This window comes from Diabrotica undecimpunctata, chromosome 7 (assembly GCF_040954645.1).
Source record: "Diabrotica undecimpunctata isolate CICGRU chromosome 7, icDiaUnde3, whole genome shotgun sequence".
NCBI lineage: Eukaryota > Metazoa > Arthropoda > Insecta > Coleoptera > Chrysomelidae > Diabrotica > Diabrotica undecimpunctata.
In genome coordinates this window covers 84,442,341-84,460,307 of record NC_092809.1, presented here as the reverse complement: position 1 = coordinate 84,460,307, position 17,967 = coordinate 84,442,341, and the positions used below count along the sequence as shown (strand labels likewise).

Sequence of the window (17,967 nt, the reverse complement as noted above, 5' to 3'; positions counted from 1 at the left end):
TACTTGAAGAACATTGATAGAAGAAATCGTATTTTGCTCCATATCAGCTATCATTCTTCTAGCAACTTCTTTTCTGTATAATGTTTTAAAAATTTTTAATGATACCCTGATCCAAAGGTTGAAGTTGTGATGTTGTGTTTGGTGGAAGAAATTGTACTTTGATTGCCTTTAATGGTGGTATGTCCCCGTGTGCTGTTCAGTTGTCGATGAACAGAACAATTTTTCTATTTCAAGTTGCCCTTTGCTAATCTATATTAATCAGCCATTTTTTAAAAAGTTCTGCTGTCATCCATGCTTTTTTATTGGCTTCATAATCCATGGGTAGTGATTTTAAACCTGCAAAACACCGAGGTTTTTTTGACTTACCTATATAATTAAAGGTTTGAGGTTTTCTGTGCCCGTAGAATTTGCACAAAGCAGAATCGTAAGTCGTTCCTTGCTGTGTTTTTCTCCATGACATTTTTTATTTTTGAATGTTAATGTTTTTTCAGGAAGACATTTAAAAAACAGACCAGTTTCATCAGCATTAAAAACATCATTGGGATCATAATTATTCACTAAATTATGCAATTTCCATTGAGATCTCCATTCTTGGCCGACTGATTTGCTTACGCTCGTACTTTCGCCGCACATTTTTTTAAGGCTAAATCATTCGTTTATTGAAATTCTCTAACCAGCCATTGCTGGCTTTAAAATTATCGATTTTTAGTGAATTAGCGAACTCTACAGCCTTTTCTTTCAGTATGGGTCCACTGATACTGATGTTTTTGTTTCGATACTGTTTTAACCACGTAAACAAACACTGTTCCAAATTAGGGAATTCGGCAATTTTTGTCTCCTGATTCTTGTTTTTTCAATAGTTCGGTTTCTTTTTTTATGATGATTGATAATGTACTGTCGTGTATTCCAAACAGAGCCGCAACTTCTTTTCTTTTGAATCCATTTTTCACTGCTTCTATAGCTTTTAATTTATCAGCATATGTTAGCGTTGTTAATTTTCTTTTTGAACTCATTTTAAGCAAGGTATCACACAGTACCTAAATCGATGTTTCTAGAACAGTGATCAAAACTTATGATACAGTAAGCTGTTCAGCTGTCAGTGGTAAACAATTTTATGTTATAGAGATTGTGAAAACATTTCTTTAAGTTACTGAGGGCCAATATTGATATTATTTATTTAAGTTATCGAGATTGTGTATTTTAAGTTGTATAGGTTTTTGGCTCCGATGGGAAGGGAACATATAATTTTTTGAAGTTATAGAGGTTTTTAAGTTATTGAGGTTTGACCTATCGAGGTTCTACTGTATTTTCAAAAAGAAAAGATTCAAATGGTGAAATGGTATTATGGGAATCATTCTATTGTAGAAATAATACAGTTATTTATTGCTGCTTTTTAAAAACAATAACTTTTTAAAAAATGTTTTCCGATGAATCTTCATTCACAATCCATAAACGTCATAATCCATCTGTCGTCCGCTATTGGTCTAGGGAAAAGAAACATTTGAGTATTGCTGTGAAAACACAATTCCCAAAGAAATTAAATGTGTGGACTGGCATTTATAACGATAATATAATTGGTCCATTTTTTATTACGGGAAATCTGAATGGACGAAAGTATCTAGATTTATTACGCAATCAGATTATTCCAGCAGTTCGAAACCTTGCGGTCAACTTCGGTGATGTTTGGTTTCAACAGGATGGTTGCCCAGCACATAATGCAATCGAAGTTACAGATTATTTGAAACAAACATTTCCTGGACGAATAATTTCTACACGAGGAACAATAAAATGGCCCCCTAGATCACCAGATTTAGCACCTTTGGTATTTTATTTCTTAGGAATGCTAAAATCAAAATTATATCGGCATGAATTCGAACGAGCCACCAATTTAGCAGAATTGTAAAAAAAATTGTTAAACTTTGTAGTCGAGTACAACCAAATCAGCTAAATGCAATGAGACTTGCTTTAATTGATAGATTCGGATTTTGTTTAGCTTAAAATGGTGGTTTGTTTGAACATTTAATTGGTTAGAGATTTTTTAAAAATGCCTTTAATTTTAATTATTTAGAATAATTTTTTTGATTGGTTTTTTTCTTATAAAAATAATATTTATATTTAGTTAATGTTTGTTAAGTTAATTATTGTTTTATTTCCTAGCTACCACAGCTAAAAATCTACAAAAATTACATTTAAAACTCGAATACCTATAAGTGTTTGAGTTTTTCTTAAAGATTTACCGACGGAAAGTTGGCGACGAAATAATTTTATGCAAAGAAGTGCACCCCATCAATGTCCGATAATTACTGTCGTGTCGGTCATCGGTGTATTTTTATGCCGCTTCGCACTGTAAAAGAAGGCGTTGCTTAAAATTTTAAACTTTTCAGGGGAATAATGCTTTGTTGCCACACATAAATTACTTAAATCACTGTTCTTTGTTAACTAATAAAGTAATTAATAAAATCGATTAGAAAATAACAATTACGTGGCTACTTTATTTGAATTTTTTTGGGACAATATTAATTTTTATTCTACAATGAACTGTAGTGGATTTAAATATTATTTTAGACTCATGTATCGGACTAAAATTTTAGAAGGAAAGATGTAACAGAAATAATAGCAACACTGTTTAAAAGTCATACCTACTCAATCGAGATGGTGACTTCCTCTCACTTCTATTCAAACAATTAAGTGTTATCTTTGTTCCACATACTGAATAACGTATACGGTAGTTGAAAATTTGCCGAATCTGTATATATATATATATATATATATATATATATATATATATAAGAAAAAAGAAGTACTTGTGACTCGTTTGGAACAAATATATAACTGTTTTGGATGGGTTGGAGTCAATAATAGGGCTATTGGTTAACTATTTTTTTAATCTCGAGCTTTCAATTGTGTTTACAATTATTATCAAGAGCTAAAAAAGACAAAATACATACAAGGTTGAACTAAAAAGAAAAAACAATTTTTGTTAACTTACCAAATAAAAATTAGTTTGGTAAGTAAAAAATCACTGCTTACATGTTCAAAATATTTTATATAAAAATGTTTTGATCTAACAAATGTTTCTCCGAAAATTTCTATAATTTTGAAAACATTTTTTTAATATAAAAATAATTGAATTTATAAATAAGTTCAAATAGCAACCAATTACAAATAGCCTCAATGTCATAAATGCCAACATAAAATTTTTATTTTAGACAATTATATTGCCAAAAGTAAAACTTCGTTTAAACATTCTTTTTTGTTTAGTAACAAAAAGAAGAAGATTTATTCACCCTTGACAGATGTCTGAAAGAATGTGATAGATATATGGAGAATTGAATATGACATTTTACAATTTTTATATATAAATCATAAAGAAAGAATATAATTATATATTTTACTTAAATTTTGAATCTCAGATCTTTTGTTTAAACTCTTATCATTTTTGCTAATACAAACCATTTCCAAAAAAGTCCTTTTAAATTTATTACTTTCACTACATAAAATTTTAATGTTATCAAAATCCATAATATGGTCTTTATCGATTACATGTTCTGCCAAAGCACAAGATGGTTTTTTAATTCTGCAATCACTTTTGTGAGAAATAATGCGATTTGAAAGATTTCTTCCGGTCTCACCAACATATTCAGCCTCACACTGAGTACAACTAATGCTGTATACTAAATTCGTTTTTTCAAATTTGTCTATAGGATATTTAGTTTTAGAATATAAAGATGAAATAGTTTTGATGTTCTTTGTTGCTATTTTTATATTGTCAATAACCTTTAGTGTTTGTATTAATTTAGGTGTTAATGATGGTATAAAAGGTAGTGAATGATAATAGATGTTCTGATTGTTAGATACAATGTTTTGAGATTGAGCAAAAAATGGTGTTAAATTATTTATATTACCAATATTAGAAAAAAAAAAAAAAAAAAAAAAAAAAAAAAAAAAAAAAAAAAAAAAAAAAAAAAAGCATCCAGATATGCTACATAGGATGCTTTTTTCTAATATTGGTAATATAAATAATTTAACACCATTTTTTGCTCAATCTCAAAACATTGTATCTAACAATCAGAACATCTATTATCATTCACTACCTTTTATACCATCATTAACACCTAAATTAATACAAACACTAAAGGTTATTGACAATATAAAAATAGCAACAAAGAACATCAAAACTATTTCATCTTTATATTCTAAAACTAAATATCCTATAGACAAATTTGAAAAAACGAATTTAGTATACAGCATTAGTTGTACTCAGTGTGAGGCTGAATATGTTGGTGAGACCGGAAGAAATCTTTCAAATCGCATTATTTCTCACAAAAGTGATTGCAGAATTAAAAAACCATCTTGTGCTTTGGCAGAACATGTAATCGATAAAGACCATATTATGGATTTTGATAACATTAAAATTTTATGTAGTGAAAGTAATAAATTTAAAAGGACTTTTTTGGAAATGGTTTGTATTAGCAAAAATGATAAGAGTTTAAACAAAAGATCTGAGATTCAAAATTTAAGTAAAATATATAATTATATTCTTTCTTTATGATTTATATATAAAAATTGTAAAATGTCATATTCAATTCTCCATATATCTATCACATTCTTTCAGACATCTGTCAAGGGTGAATAAATCTTCTTCTTTTTGTTACTAAACAAAAAAGAATGTTTAAACGAAGTTTTACTTTTGGCAATATAATTGTCTAAAATAAAAATTTTATGTTGGCATTTATGACATTGAGGCTATTTGTAATTGGTTGCTATTTGAACTTATTTATAAATTCAATTATTTTTATATTAAAAAAATGTTTTCAAAATTATAGAAATTTTCGGAGAAACATTTGTTAGATCAAAACATTTTTATATAAAATATTTTGAACATGTAAGCAGTGATTTTTTACTTACCAAACTAATTTTTATTTGGTAAGTTAACAAAAATTGTTTTTTCTTTTTAGTTCAACCTTGTATGTATTTTGTCTTTTTTAGCTCTTGATAATAATTGTAAACACAATTGAAAGCTCGAGATTAAAAAAATAGTTAACCAATAGCCCTATTATTGACTCCAACCCATCCAAAACAGTTATATATTTATATATATATATATATATATATATATATATATATATATATATATATATATATATATATATATATATTGTTATGCTATGTAAAATTAAAAATAATATTGGTTTGATCGTAATATATTTCAAATTATAAAATATATGTTATAATTCAAAATATTTCAACTGATAAACTATAAACGATATTTCAAAGAAATGAAAGTCCATTATCTTTGGATTACCTGTAGTAAACAAAATTTAAGATATGCATAAATTATTTTCGCGACATACTTTAGGAACGAACGCTTTAAAGGGGAGTTAAGAGAGAGAGGCATCAATACAAAATTTGTATCCGCAACATATAGAGTGTTGTAAAATTTCACTTTTGGCGGGGACAAAAACAGTAACGAAAAGAAACAATATGTCGACCACAAGGAGTCAAAGCAAAATGCAAGAAAGGAAGGAGGATAACAGAGAAGAGGAAACAATTTTTGAAGAAGGATCTGATACTGAAGGAAATGCTACAATAATGGAGGAAAGAAAAGAAACAGGGATGTTAGAAAAATTATTAGCAATGATGCAAATACAAACACAAACAATGAATGAAACAAAACAATCAATAGAACTAAACAACAGGAATATAGAGCAGCGTCTGGAAAATTATGAACAGGAAATTAAAGGATGTGTTGAGGGGATAAAGAAAGAACTGATACAACAGATAGAAGAAATAACCCTAAAGAATGCAAAACAAGAGACAGAGATTAAAGATATCCAAAATACAATGAAGGAGATGCGAAATTGCCAGAAAAAGGAATTAGATCAGTTAGAAGAAAAATTTGAAATGGCGCTACAAGACGACAGGAAAGAAGTAGAAAGGAGATTAAAGCAAAATGAAAAACATATTGCCGAAATTGAACTAAGAGGAACAGAGAGAAAAGAAGTTATCGTCCATGGAACAAGCGAGGCGAAAATACAATTTGGCGGGGATATTAGAAAAACACACCCAGTACCGTTTGTTAAAAATTTGAAAACTAAATTGCAACATGTTAGATATTTTGACGATTGCAAAGAAACAATTAGAAACCATCTGAAAGAAGAAGCAGCGTTATGGTATGAAAGCAAAGAAGATGAGTTTAAAAATTGGACAGATTTCGAAAATAAATTTCTCAATTATTTCTGGGGGAAAAATAAACAGAGGGAAATCAACCAAGAGCTACAGAATGGAAAATATCACGAGAAAATGGGAATATCTGAAGAAAGATATGCTTTGCAGATATTCAACAATTCAAAATATCTAAATTACAAATACTCTACCGAACAACTGGTAGAAATGATAAGCAGACGTTTTGAAGAAACGTTGGAGGATCACGTGATTTTGAGAAACTATCAAGATATTGATAGTTTGTGCCAATTCCTTCAATTAAAAGAAGCGAAAAGAAGAGAAATAAGAAACAAAAGACCACATGACCAATACAATGGACCGGAAAGAAGGTACCAAGCAAATTATGACCAGAGAAAACGACATCCCCGATCAACAAATGAATATAGGCCAAGAGAATACCACAATTACACTAGACAACAAAATTATGATAACCGGAATGATACACAAAGTAGAACTAATGAAAATCACAACAGGAACAGAGCTGCACAAAATCCCCCGAATAGGAATACGAACAAACAAAGGGATGGTAGAAATAATCAGAGCTTCCAACGACAAAATAGAAGGGAGATGAATCATGTAGCAATAGAAAACGAGGAAGAAGATGAATGCAATGAATCCAGACAGGATTTTCAATAAAGCATCCACTAAACAAAAGTAAAAAACTCTCCGGTATATTTTGTCACCCGAGAGAGTTTATACAGTTGGCGGGAAACGAACGACAAAATTCTAATTCCAATCTAATATTGTTAGATGCCTTTATAAAACATAAAGCGATTAAAATTTTGATTGATTCTGGATCGGAGATATCTTTAATCAATAAAAAACTAGTAAAAGAATTAAATTTGGACAGATTTGTGTATAAGATTCCTAGGGTTGCTTTAGTGGGTGCAAACAATAAAAAATTGACCACAGTAAACGAAGGTTTGGGAGTACGGATCAGAGTGGGAGACCAATTCTATATTATGCAATGTGTGGTGATCGAAGATTTAAATCATGATATGATAGTGGGAATTGATGAATTAAGTGAAAAACATATCACCATTAATTTTTCGGAAAATAAACTGGAAATCAGAGCAGAACCAGACAACACAGAAGAAGAGAAGGAAACAGATAGGAAAAAAAATTTTGAAAGGATAAATGAACAGGAAAAACATAAAGAAATTAATATGACTGTAGAGGATAAACAGAATCGAAACGAAAGTAATAATGAAAGTATAAAAAAAAATCAATCAGAAGAGAAAAAGAGAAGGAAGAAAAAGAAGAAGAGTTCGAAAAGAAAGCAGGAAAACAAGGTGGAGACAAGAGAAAACAGGAAATAGAAGGTACAGAAGAATTGTTGGCAACCGACGATAAAACAGAAAGGAAGCCGGAAGAAAAGGAAGTTATCATAAGAGAAATGAAAGGAATAGAAACGTGGTGCTCGGAATACCAAATGGAAATTGAAGATAAAGAAAAAACAGAAGAAGAAATAAAGAATGAGGACAGAGAAGAAATGGCAATTATGGACGAGAATCCAGAACTTTGTGAAGAAATAATATGGACAGTGAACACATGTAAACAAAATGAGGATGAAAGAAAAATAAAATGTGGAGAAAACATGGAAAAGGAAATAGAGAAAATTTTAGAAAATTATGGAGATCTTATTAATGAAGAAAGCCGAGTGGCTAAAAATTATGAACATTCCTTTAAAGTTAAAAATTTAGAAAATTTTAAATCGAAAACATATCCAATCCCGTATAAATACAGGCAAAGCGTCGGACAGGAAATTGAAAATATGATCAAAGGCAAGGTGATTGAAAGATGTGACTCTCCATATATCAACCCGATAGTATGCGTAAAAAAGTCGAGTGGTGATTTGCGATTATGTTTAGATGCAAGAAACATTAATTCGCACACAATCGCTCAATACGAAGCGCCTTTGAACATCGAAGCCATATTTGGACGAATCACAGGATCACACATTTTCTCCAAAATCGACTTGAAACACAGTTTTTGGTTAATACCTTTGGCAGAAAAGTGTCGAAATTATACCGGTTTTTCTATCGACGGAGTGGTGTACCGATTTAGGGTGGTACCATTTGGACTACAGAGTGCATGCGCTGCTTTGGTTCGCGCATTACACACAATCCTAAATAGGCATGGAGAATTTGTTGTACATTACATAGATGATTTATTAATTTTCTCACCAGATTTAACAAGCCATCTACGACATATTCATACTGTTCTCGAAGAACTTGATCAAGCAGGATTAAAATTAAATATTCAAAAGTGTCAGTTTTTCCAAAAAGAAATACTGTATTTAGGGTTCAAATTAGACACAAAAGGGATTAGTCTTGCAGAAGATAGAATCGAAGTCATAAATAACTACCCTAGGCCAACCAATTTAAAAACTTTGCGGGGGTTTTTAGGAATGGTAAACTATTTCAAAAAGTTGATACCAGACATCAGCACAAAAGAAATACCGTTAATAGCATTACTTAAGAAAAATGTCAGGTGGAAATGGGGAACTGAACAGCTGTAAGAGTACACCATCCAAGATATGATCAACCTTTCATTCTCAGGACCGATGCTTCCATAAAAAAATTCGCAGGGGTGTTATCACAGATCCAAGACGATATAGAGGTGCCAATCTGTTTTGTCTCCCGTGTAACCAAAACGTATGAGAGAAAATACAGCGTCACTGAATTAGAGTTTGCCAGTGTATTATTTTGTGTAAATAAATTACGTTTTTACCTACTTGGGGCAAAATGCACCATTGAAACAGACCATGCAGCGTTGGTACACATAATGAAAAATAGGCTGGTAAATAATAGAATTCATAGGGGCATTCTTTTACTTCAAGAGTATGATTTTGAATTTAAATATATCAAAGGAACTGACAATATCTTGGCAGATGCGTTGACGAGAGATAAACAATTCCGCAAAGAGGATCACAAAACTCTCTACGTCGGCATGAACATAATGAGAGAAGAAGCAGGCTTATTTTCTTTGGCTCAGATCAGGGAAAATCAGGAAGAATTGGATGAAAGAGAAAAGCAAAGGGCTGAACAATAAGATAACTTATATTTTAAGAGGGTCGATGGTAAAGAACTATATGTAATCAGGGAGCAGATGGCAAAAGAAGTTTTTTTAAAGTTACACTGTGACAACGGACATATTGGAAGCAGGAAGGTGTGGCTTATGTTTAGGGAGAACTACATTTGTCGACATGACAATACAATAGCAAAAGAGGTGACTCGAAATTGTGTGACATGTCAGAAGTGTAAAAGTAGGACCTCAGAAATGAAAACGTCACAAAAAACGTCGTAGCGCGGAAGAAACTGGATATTGTCGCCATTGATATGTTGAGCGACTTGATACCAACAACACAGAGGAATAAACACATACTAGTTATGGTGGATCTTTTCTCAAAATATGTTAAATTGTACGCATGTCGAACCACGAAAGGAATTGAAATACTTCGGAAGATAGACGATTTTACAGAAACAGTGGAAAGACCAGACAACATTTTATTGAACAACGCGACATACTTTAGGAACGAACGCTTTAAAGGAGAGTTAAGAGAGAGAGGGATCAATACAAAATTTATAAGGATCCGCCATCCACAGAGCAACCCTTCGGAGCGTTTTATACAAGAAGTCACAAAATTTCTACGAATTGCTGCTGAAGAACATCATCGACATTGGGACAGAAAAGTGTCTGAGATCGAGACGTATTTGAACTGTGCACCAAATACGGTTACCAAAGAGACACCTTTATATATAATGAAAGGAACAATGTCTACAAGACCGTGGGAAGACACCGCCCCCAGACAATACGAAGAAGTGATCGAGATGGTTCAAAGAAGATTGAGACGAAGTGGAGAGAAATATATCCAAAGGCAAGAGAGAAACCGAAGAAGAAGGCCGATCACATTCCAGAAAGGAGATAAAGTCTTAGTGAGGGCACTGAGGGTGTCGAATTTACAAAATGGTATTTGTGCTAAATTGATGCCGGTATTTGAAGGTCCAATAGAGTCAATACGGAAAATGGGGTAAATAGTTATGAATTAGCGCACATAGAGACAGGCAATATACGGGGTATTTTTAACATTCACGACATATATCAGTATCATGAGTAGATTTTAATAACATTGTGAAATAATTTGATCCTGGAAAACTTATGTCGTTAAAAAATATTAACAAAGAGTTTTCGGCAAATCAAATGGCGGGGAGTTGTTATGCTATGTAAAATTAAAAATAATATTGATTTGCTCGTAATATATTTCAAATTATAAAATATAATAATTCAAAATATTTCAACTGATAAACTATAAACGATATTTCAAAGAAATGAAAGTCCATTATCTTTGGATTACCTGTAGTAAACAAAATTTAAGATATGCATAAATTATTTTTTTTGTAAAATATATTCGAGTGACATAGCTTAAGTAAAGTGAACGTAGGGAAACAATAGAACAATACGAGAGTGGATTTTCCAAATAGACTTGTACGCCGATACGGTGAATGAGACAATAGAATCGAAATATTTAAAATGTATAATTCTCCGTTAGTTTTTAAGAATTTGTTGAAACGATTAGCATGTTAATAGTTTTTAGGAAAGTTATAATTGTAGTTAAGGTTGTTGTTTGTTATCTAAATGGGGATAAATATGACGAACTTTGATTGGCAAAGAGTGGAAAAAAGTGGGAGAGATGGAGGAATGAGAGTTTAGCTAGATTTTAGAGGGAAAAAAGATGATCAGTTGTTTTCCAAGGGTGCAAGGCGAACAGTCTTTGTTCTTTGGTGGTTCCCAAGTGATAGTAAGCATAAGAAGTGAATGTTTGTGAGTTTTCGTGGACTAAGTGTATCCTGACGGAAGCTGATCCGGTAAAATATTGTAAGTCATATTTTTCTACTTATATATTTCAAGAGTCACTGTTCAGGCCGGAACGAGAGATTCAGTTTATCGAGAGGAGAAGAGGCTAGCGTCCTTTGAACGATACGTGCATCTGAAGGAGATCATTGAAGACGAGAGGCTCGCAATAATTTGTTGTAAGATTGCTGATTACCTAGGGAACTGCTAACAATAGATAGTGTAGGCTACAAGGAACAAGAATTTGGACAACTCATCATCGGAGAGATAGTTTTTTTTTACCATTCGTCAGTTTTTCTTTATCAACAAAGTTTTTTTTTTACTTCAGAGAAGATAGAAATATTTATCAGGAGATATAGAACAACAATTTTGATTTAAAATTTTAATTTATATAGTGTATAACATTAAATTTTGAAGGTTCACGTACGTAGAACAAAATTTTGATAATCATTATATGAGATATTTTTGTTTAAGATATTTGAGTGTGAATTTTATTACAATATATAATTTTGTATCATATATAAATATTATTCCGATATTCCTTAGACCTTACCTATCATATGTAAAGCATAGATATTGAAGCACAAATATAACCCTGAGATAAGAGAATTAAATAGTGTGATAAAATCATAATTGCATCATTTAAATAATAAGTTTAATTAATTAATTAATTAGCTAATTAATTGCTTGGCGCACTTTTGACTTTTAATATCACATTAATATATATATATATATATATATATATATATATATATATATATATATATATATATATATATATATATATATATATATTTTTCAAATGATTTTTTCGACCGTACTGTTTTAAATATTGATTTAGAGTATCAGCAATCGGTCAGGAAATAAAACTCTATTTTATTTTTATTTTTATTTTATTCTATTTTTCATTCTTATAGTTGTAAGTATTAAAATATTCATTTTGTTTACATATAATCATTAATTATTCTAATAAATTTACAGTTTTCTCCTGAAGAAGTCACAAAATCGTGACGAAATATTGAGACTGAACAAATAGTTTTATTTCCTGACCGATTGCTGATACTCTAAATCAATATATATATATATATATATATATATATATATATATATATATATATATATATATATACATAGACGGAGAGAGAGAGAGAGAGTATGTATGTATGTATGTGTTATGAAAATTAATGTTTTATATTTATTTTCTAGGATTGCAATGGTGATGGTAAAATAGACTGTGATGATTATGCAAGTATTCACACACATGGTGGATATGGTTGCAGAGGAAATAATCTACCACAACCATTCGGAAATCGGTATTATCAATGTAAAGAGATAGTTGGACGCAGACCAGAGTAATGTTTAACACGACGATTGAAAATGGAAGATTGATAAAAATAACCGTTTCCAACTCTATGAATTTTATTTAATATTTATTGCAACTTGTAACTGTCAATAATATGTTTAAGGGCTGTAATAAAAATTACAAAAAAACAATTTTACATCATAGAATAAACTATTTTACCAAATATTTTTATGTTTAGGTATAGTATTTTAAGTCAACTGTTTCATGATATAAAACACTCCAATATATTTCGTTTGATATATTTCAAATAATTATTTAAATTTTATTGAAATTAACTATCTTTACACAAAAATTATTGGCGTTAGCTTCTACTGAATTGAATCGATAATACAGTACGTTAATCAATAATCAAGTTATTAAGAAGCACTATACAGATTGAACCAATTTAAAACGTAACATACGAAATCAATGTATTTTGGCTCAACTCCGCTCTAGGTGGTTGGCCAACAAAAGGTTGTCAAATAATTATATTATAAAAATCCAATACTTCAGCGGGCTGCTGGATTCTGAATTCATTCAAGAACAAGTCAAAACTCCACCCAAATAGGTTGCCTCGAATCACTGTGAAAACTAGACTACACAAGCAGTTATTATGCTGTCAAACCACTTATCGCTTCCTTATAGTCCAAGAGGTAGAGCCGAAATTTTGAACTGATCAGTAATATGACATTTCTCTATTGGAATATATTCATTGTAACTGGGTTAAGACTTTGCCTTACAGGCGGACGCCCCTCGTGGTACAGGGGGTGGCTATACAGGGATGAAGTTGTAATTTTTTTCAGAAAAATTAACGATCGATAATATGGCTGAAAATTTGCTCAGAGTAAGATCTTGGTATAACCAGACGAAATCCCAAAGGGCGGACGCGAGAGTGGATACATAAGGGCTGGCGGACAGGGGTGAAATTGCAATTTTTTGGGGAAAAATTAACGATAAGTAATATGTCCGCCATTTTCATGGCTCATTATTTAGCCCCTAAAAACTCTAAATCCAAAAGGGCGGACAGCTGGGTTGGTACAGAGAGCCATAAAACGGGGTCAAATGTACCACGTGCCTGCGCATTTTAGGTCTCGGTAACAATTTTCAAACTGATTTTATTATGATATTTTTATACCGATTGATTTAAAAATTTGTATGCTCACTTCTGTTACTATTCTGAGAAGTGTCAAGTAGAGTTTTCCTCAAAATTTTCCAAAAAAATTTCCGTAAATGAAAATTTTCGTAATTTTTTGAGGTAAAATCTAATTTATAGAATCCTTTCGATTTTCTGTAAGTTATACCATGATTTTTTTCCAAAAATTTTCAAACGATTTTTCCGATAAGAAAAAAAAATTAGAAAAACTTTTCTAAAACATTTGATAAAACTCTACGTCATCGTCTGAATCTTTTATAGAATATTTTGTAGTTTTAAAATGATATTATGATAATGTTTTTTTTTCAAACTAAAGTCATATTTACTTTACAAATCACATTTTTTTCTTAAATATAAATATTTTACGAATTAATTTTTAATTGAATAAATGTTTGATATTTGATATTTTATTAAATTAAAGTAATTTTATAATGTTAACTATTAAATATTTTTGGTATAACAAATAGTAATTTTACTTATTTTTTATTACAATAAAAAGGTTTTTAAATTTATATTGCATAAATAATGGTTGTTCAGATATAAGAAAAATTTGATTTATTATTACATTATTAATCAAATACAAAATATATTATTTCTATTTATCAATAGGTAAAATTCAATTTGTAGAATTCCTTTAACATTTTACAAATAATTATTAATAAAAATCAATTTAATAGTGGAATTATCAATTTTTTAAGTTTTGAAATTTACTTTGTACTTAGATATTTTCAATATTTTTTTTAACTTTCAAATTGATTGAATTTTTTTTTCATTAGTTAATTATAATTTTACAAATTCTGTTTGGACATTAATTTTGCATCATTATTATTTTAAAATATTAAAATAATAATGATGCGCGTTTCATTTAGATCAGTAATTCTAGACGCATGCGCTAAATGTAATAAGTATCAAGATGCTTTTATCCAACTTGGTGAAACTGACTTCGATTGTAATGAAGTTTTTGAAACCTTAGAAACTTTCATATGTCACTTATATGGAACAGGACTGATGAGAACAATTTCAAAAAGAAAAGTAAACGATGTCAAATTTTCACTATTTAACCGGCAGTATAAGTTGCATGATATGAACGAACCTTTTAAAAAGGTTCGTTCATATCATGCAGAATCAATTCGAGAAGTAGTGATTGAAAATGAAGCAGATAATGAATGTGATATTATTGAAAGTGAAAGTAACGAAGATGATGAATGTGATGACATCAGTGAGAGTGAGAAAAATGACGAAATTTTTAAAGTTTTTCTAAATTTTTTTTTTCTTATCGGAAAAATTGTTTGAAAATTTTTGGAAAAATTCATGGTATAACTGACAGAAAATTCTAAAAGGATTCTATAAATTAGATTTTACCTCAAAAAATTACGAAAATTTTCATTTACGGAATTTTTTTTGGAAAATTTTGAGGAAAACTCTACTTGACGCTTTTCAGAATAGTAACAGAAGTGAGCATACAAATTTTCAAATCAATCGATATAAAAATATAATAAAATCAGTTTGAAAATTGTTACCGAGACCTAAAATGCGCAGGCAAGTGGTACATTTGACCCCGTCTTATGGCTCTCTGTACCAACCCAGCTGTCCGCTCTTTAGGATTTAGAGGCTAAATAATGAGCCATGAAAATGGCGCACATATTTTATGGCGCTCTTTAGATTTTAGGGGCTAAATAATGAGCCATGAAAATGGCGCACATATTACTTATCGTTAATTTTTCCCCAAAAAATTGCAATTTCATCCCTGTCCGCCACCCCTTATGTATCCACTCTCACGTCCGCCCTTTGGGATTTCGTCTAGTTATACCAAGATCTTACTCTGGGCAAATTTTCAGCCATATTATTGATCGTTAATTTTTCCGAAAAAAATTACAACTTCATCCCTGTATAGTCACCCCCTGTACCACGAGAGGCGTCCGCCTGTAAGGCAAAGTCTCGTTCGAACCTTCGTGTTGGAAACAAGCATCGAAGAAGTACTTGTGTATAATTATCTTATCTTTTTGTAATTAGTACCTATAATTAGTATAAGCCATTTGTTATCAAGAAAGTTAAAAACAACCGAAAAAGTGATTGTGTTCAATGTTATTATAATTATCCAACAAAGAACTAATACAAGTTTAATTACTACATTTATTAACATAAATACAAATAAAATAGTCCGGTATATTAACAAAATATGCCGGAATGTCTTAACAATTCCTAGTTGTAATTAGTGGAAAACTATGGATCACCAACTAGATAACCAAGAACCAACTAGCTACCAATGCATTGAGGACATAAATCCAGCCATTAGAAAATCCTGCCTAGCCCGCACTCCTCCACCTGGAAGAAATCGAAAAGACAGTTACAACTCTCTAGATGAACAGCAGAAAAAATCTAAAATACGCAACATCGATCTACAAACAAAATTATCAAACTTTCAAATAGAGAAACCACAAAAAAATCTCACAGATGCAGAAGAGGTAAAAAGTGGTAGTGAATGGGTATCAGTCCACCACAAGAAACGTCAACGCAACGATGATAGTCCTGAATTGAAAAACACCAAACAAGCTACACTCAAAGATTATTGGCTAAGTAAAACTGTTCTTACATCTAACAGATACGAGGCACTTGAAAATGATAAATCTAATGAAGAGGATGAAATGCTGGAAGAAAAAAAAGATGAACAGCCACCACCTATATTTATCCAAAATGTTGAGTGTATCAAACCACTACAGGAATTACTACAGCAGATAACTCCAGGTAAATATACTTTAAAATGTCTTGCTAACAACCAAATTAAAGTTCAAGCTGACTCATCCAAAAACTATTCATTAATTGTAAAATCTTTAGCAGAAAAAAATACTCAGTACCATACATACCAACTGAAACAAAACCGTGGATTCCGAGTTGTTATACGTAATTTACATCCTTCAACAGATCCAGATGACATTAAAAAAGCGTTGCTAGCGCACGGACATACAGCACTGAACATCTCCAACATTAAGCAAAGAGGCACAAAGAAAGATCTGCCACTATTTAATATAGAACTGGCTATTCAAAGTAACAATAAAGATATATATAATATTACAAAATTACTGAACTCTATTGTCACAGTTGAGCCACCGCATCCGAAAAGGGAACTACCCCAATGTCAAAGATGTCAAAATTTTGGCCACACCCACAATTATTGCCACAGGAGTCCGCGCTGTGTAAAATGTGTGGGCGATCACCTATCATCTCAATGCCCAAAACCAAAAAATATAAAAGATGTTCAATGTGTAAATTGTCTAGAAAATCATCCTGCCAGCTATAAGGGATGCTCAATATACAAAGAGCTACAGAAAAAAAAATTTCCAACACTTAGAGATAAAAACGCAAGTCAACCACCTCGTGCAGAATTTCCTTCAAACACTCAACCAACTACAAGCTATGCGAAAATTGTTGCAGGAAGAGATAATAGAAATACATCTACCATAGATGAGACTTCTCATATAATAGAAACAACAACTCCTCAACATATACAAAATAATCTAGAACTACTTGTACATAAGTTAATGGAAAGAATGGATAAGATGTTTGATCTCATAATTTCTCTGATATCTAAGCTTAACCTTCAACACTAAACTAAAGATGTGCTGTTGGAATGCCAATGGTTTAACCTCTCATTTCCACGAAGTTAAAGCATTTATTTACTATCATAATCTAGATGTTATGTTTATTTCCGAAGCACACATGACTGATAAGAGCCATTTCCATATTCCCAAATATTCAACCTATGTAACTCAACATCCATTAGGTAAAGCCCACGGAGGTACGGCAATTATTATAAGAAATAACATTAAGCATCATGAAACAAATAAAATTAGTAAAGTTAACATCCAAGCCACATCAGTGTCGGTCGAAGATTCACAAGGCTCGATTATTCTATCTGCTGTTTACTGTCCACCGAATAAAATAATTAAAGCTGATCATTTTACTGAATACTTTAAGATGCTAGGACACCGTTTCATTTCTGCTGGAGATTATAATGCCAAACATCATAAATGGAGTTCCAGAATCGTAACCCTACGTGGACGAGAATTATTAAAAAGTATTAATGAGAATCATTTAATTCCTTTCTCTACTGGAGAGCCTACGTATTGGCCTACTGATAGACAAAAAATTCCTGATCTTATTGATTTTGCTATAGTAAAAGGAATATCATATACCTACCTCCAAATTTCTCCTTCATTTGACCTCTCATCAGATCATTCCCCTTTCTTCATAGATCTACAAAGCCAAATTCATAACTGTTCTAAACATTTAACACTCTCTAATAAAAGAACAAACTGGAACAGATATAGAGAAGAAATAAAAACATCCATCAATCTAAACTTGCCTCTTAAAAGTGATAGTGACATAGAAAACG

The 17,967-nt window shown here is 31.0% G+C and overlaps 1 protein-coding gene across 1 annotated transcript in view; it reads left to right on the top strand.

Annotated features, from left to right (window-relative positions):
- The window catches only part of LOC140445543 (lysozyme-like), a 369,487-nt gene extending 356,880 nt beyond the window's left edge, over positions 1–12,607 (top strand). The window contains 1 exon segment of the mRNA XM_072537639.1: positions 12,286–12,607. Within this exon segment, the coding sequence (XP_072393740.1) occupies positions 12,286–12,435 (150 nt within the window). The 3' untranslated portion in view covers positions 12,436–12,607.
- Positions 12,608–17,967: the final 5,360 nt, after the last annotated feature.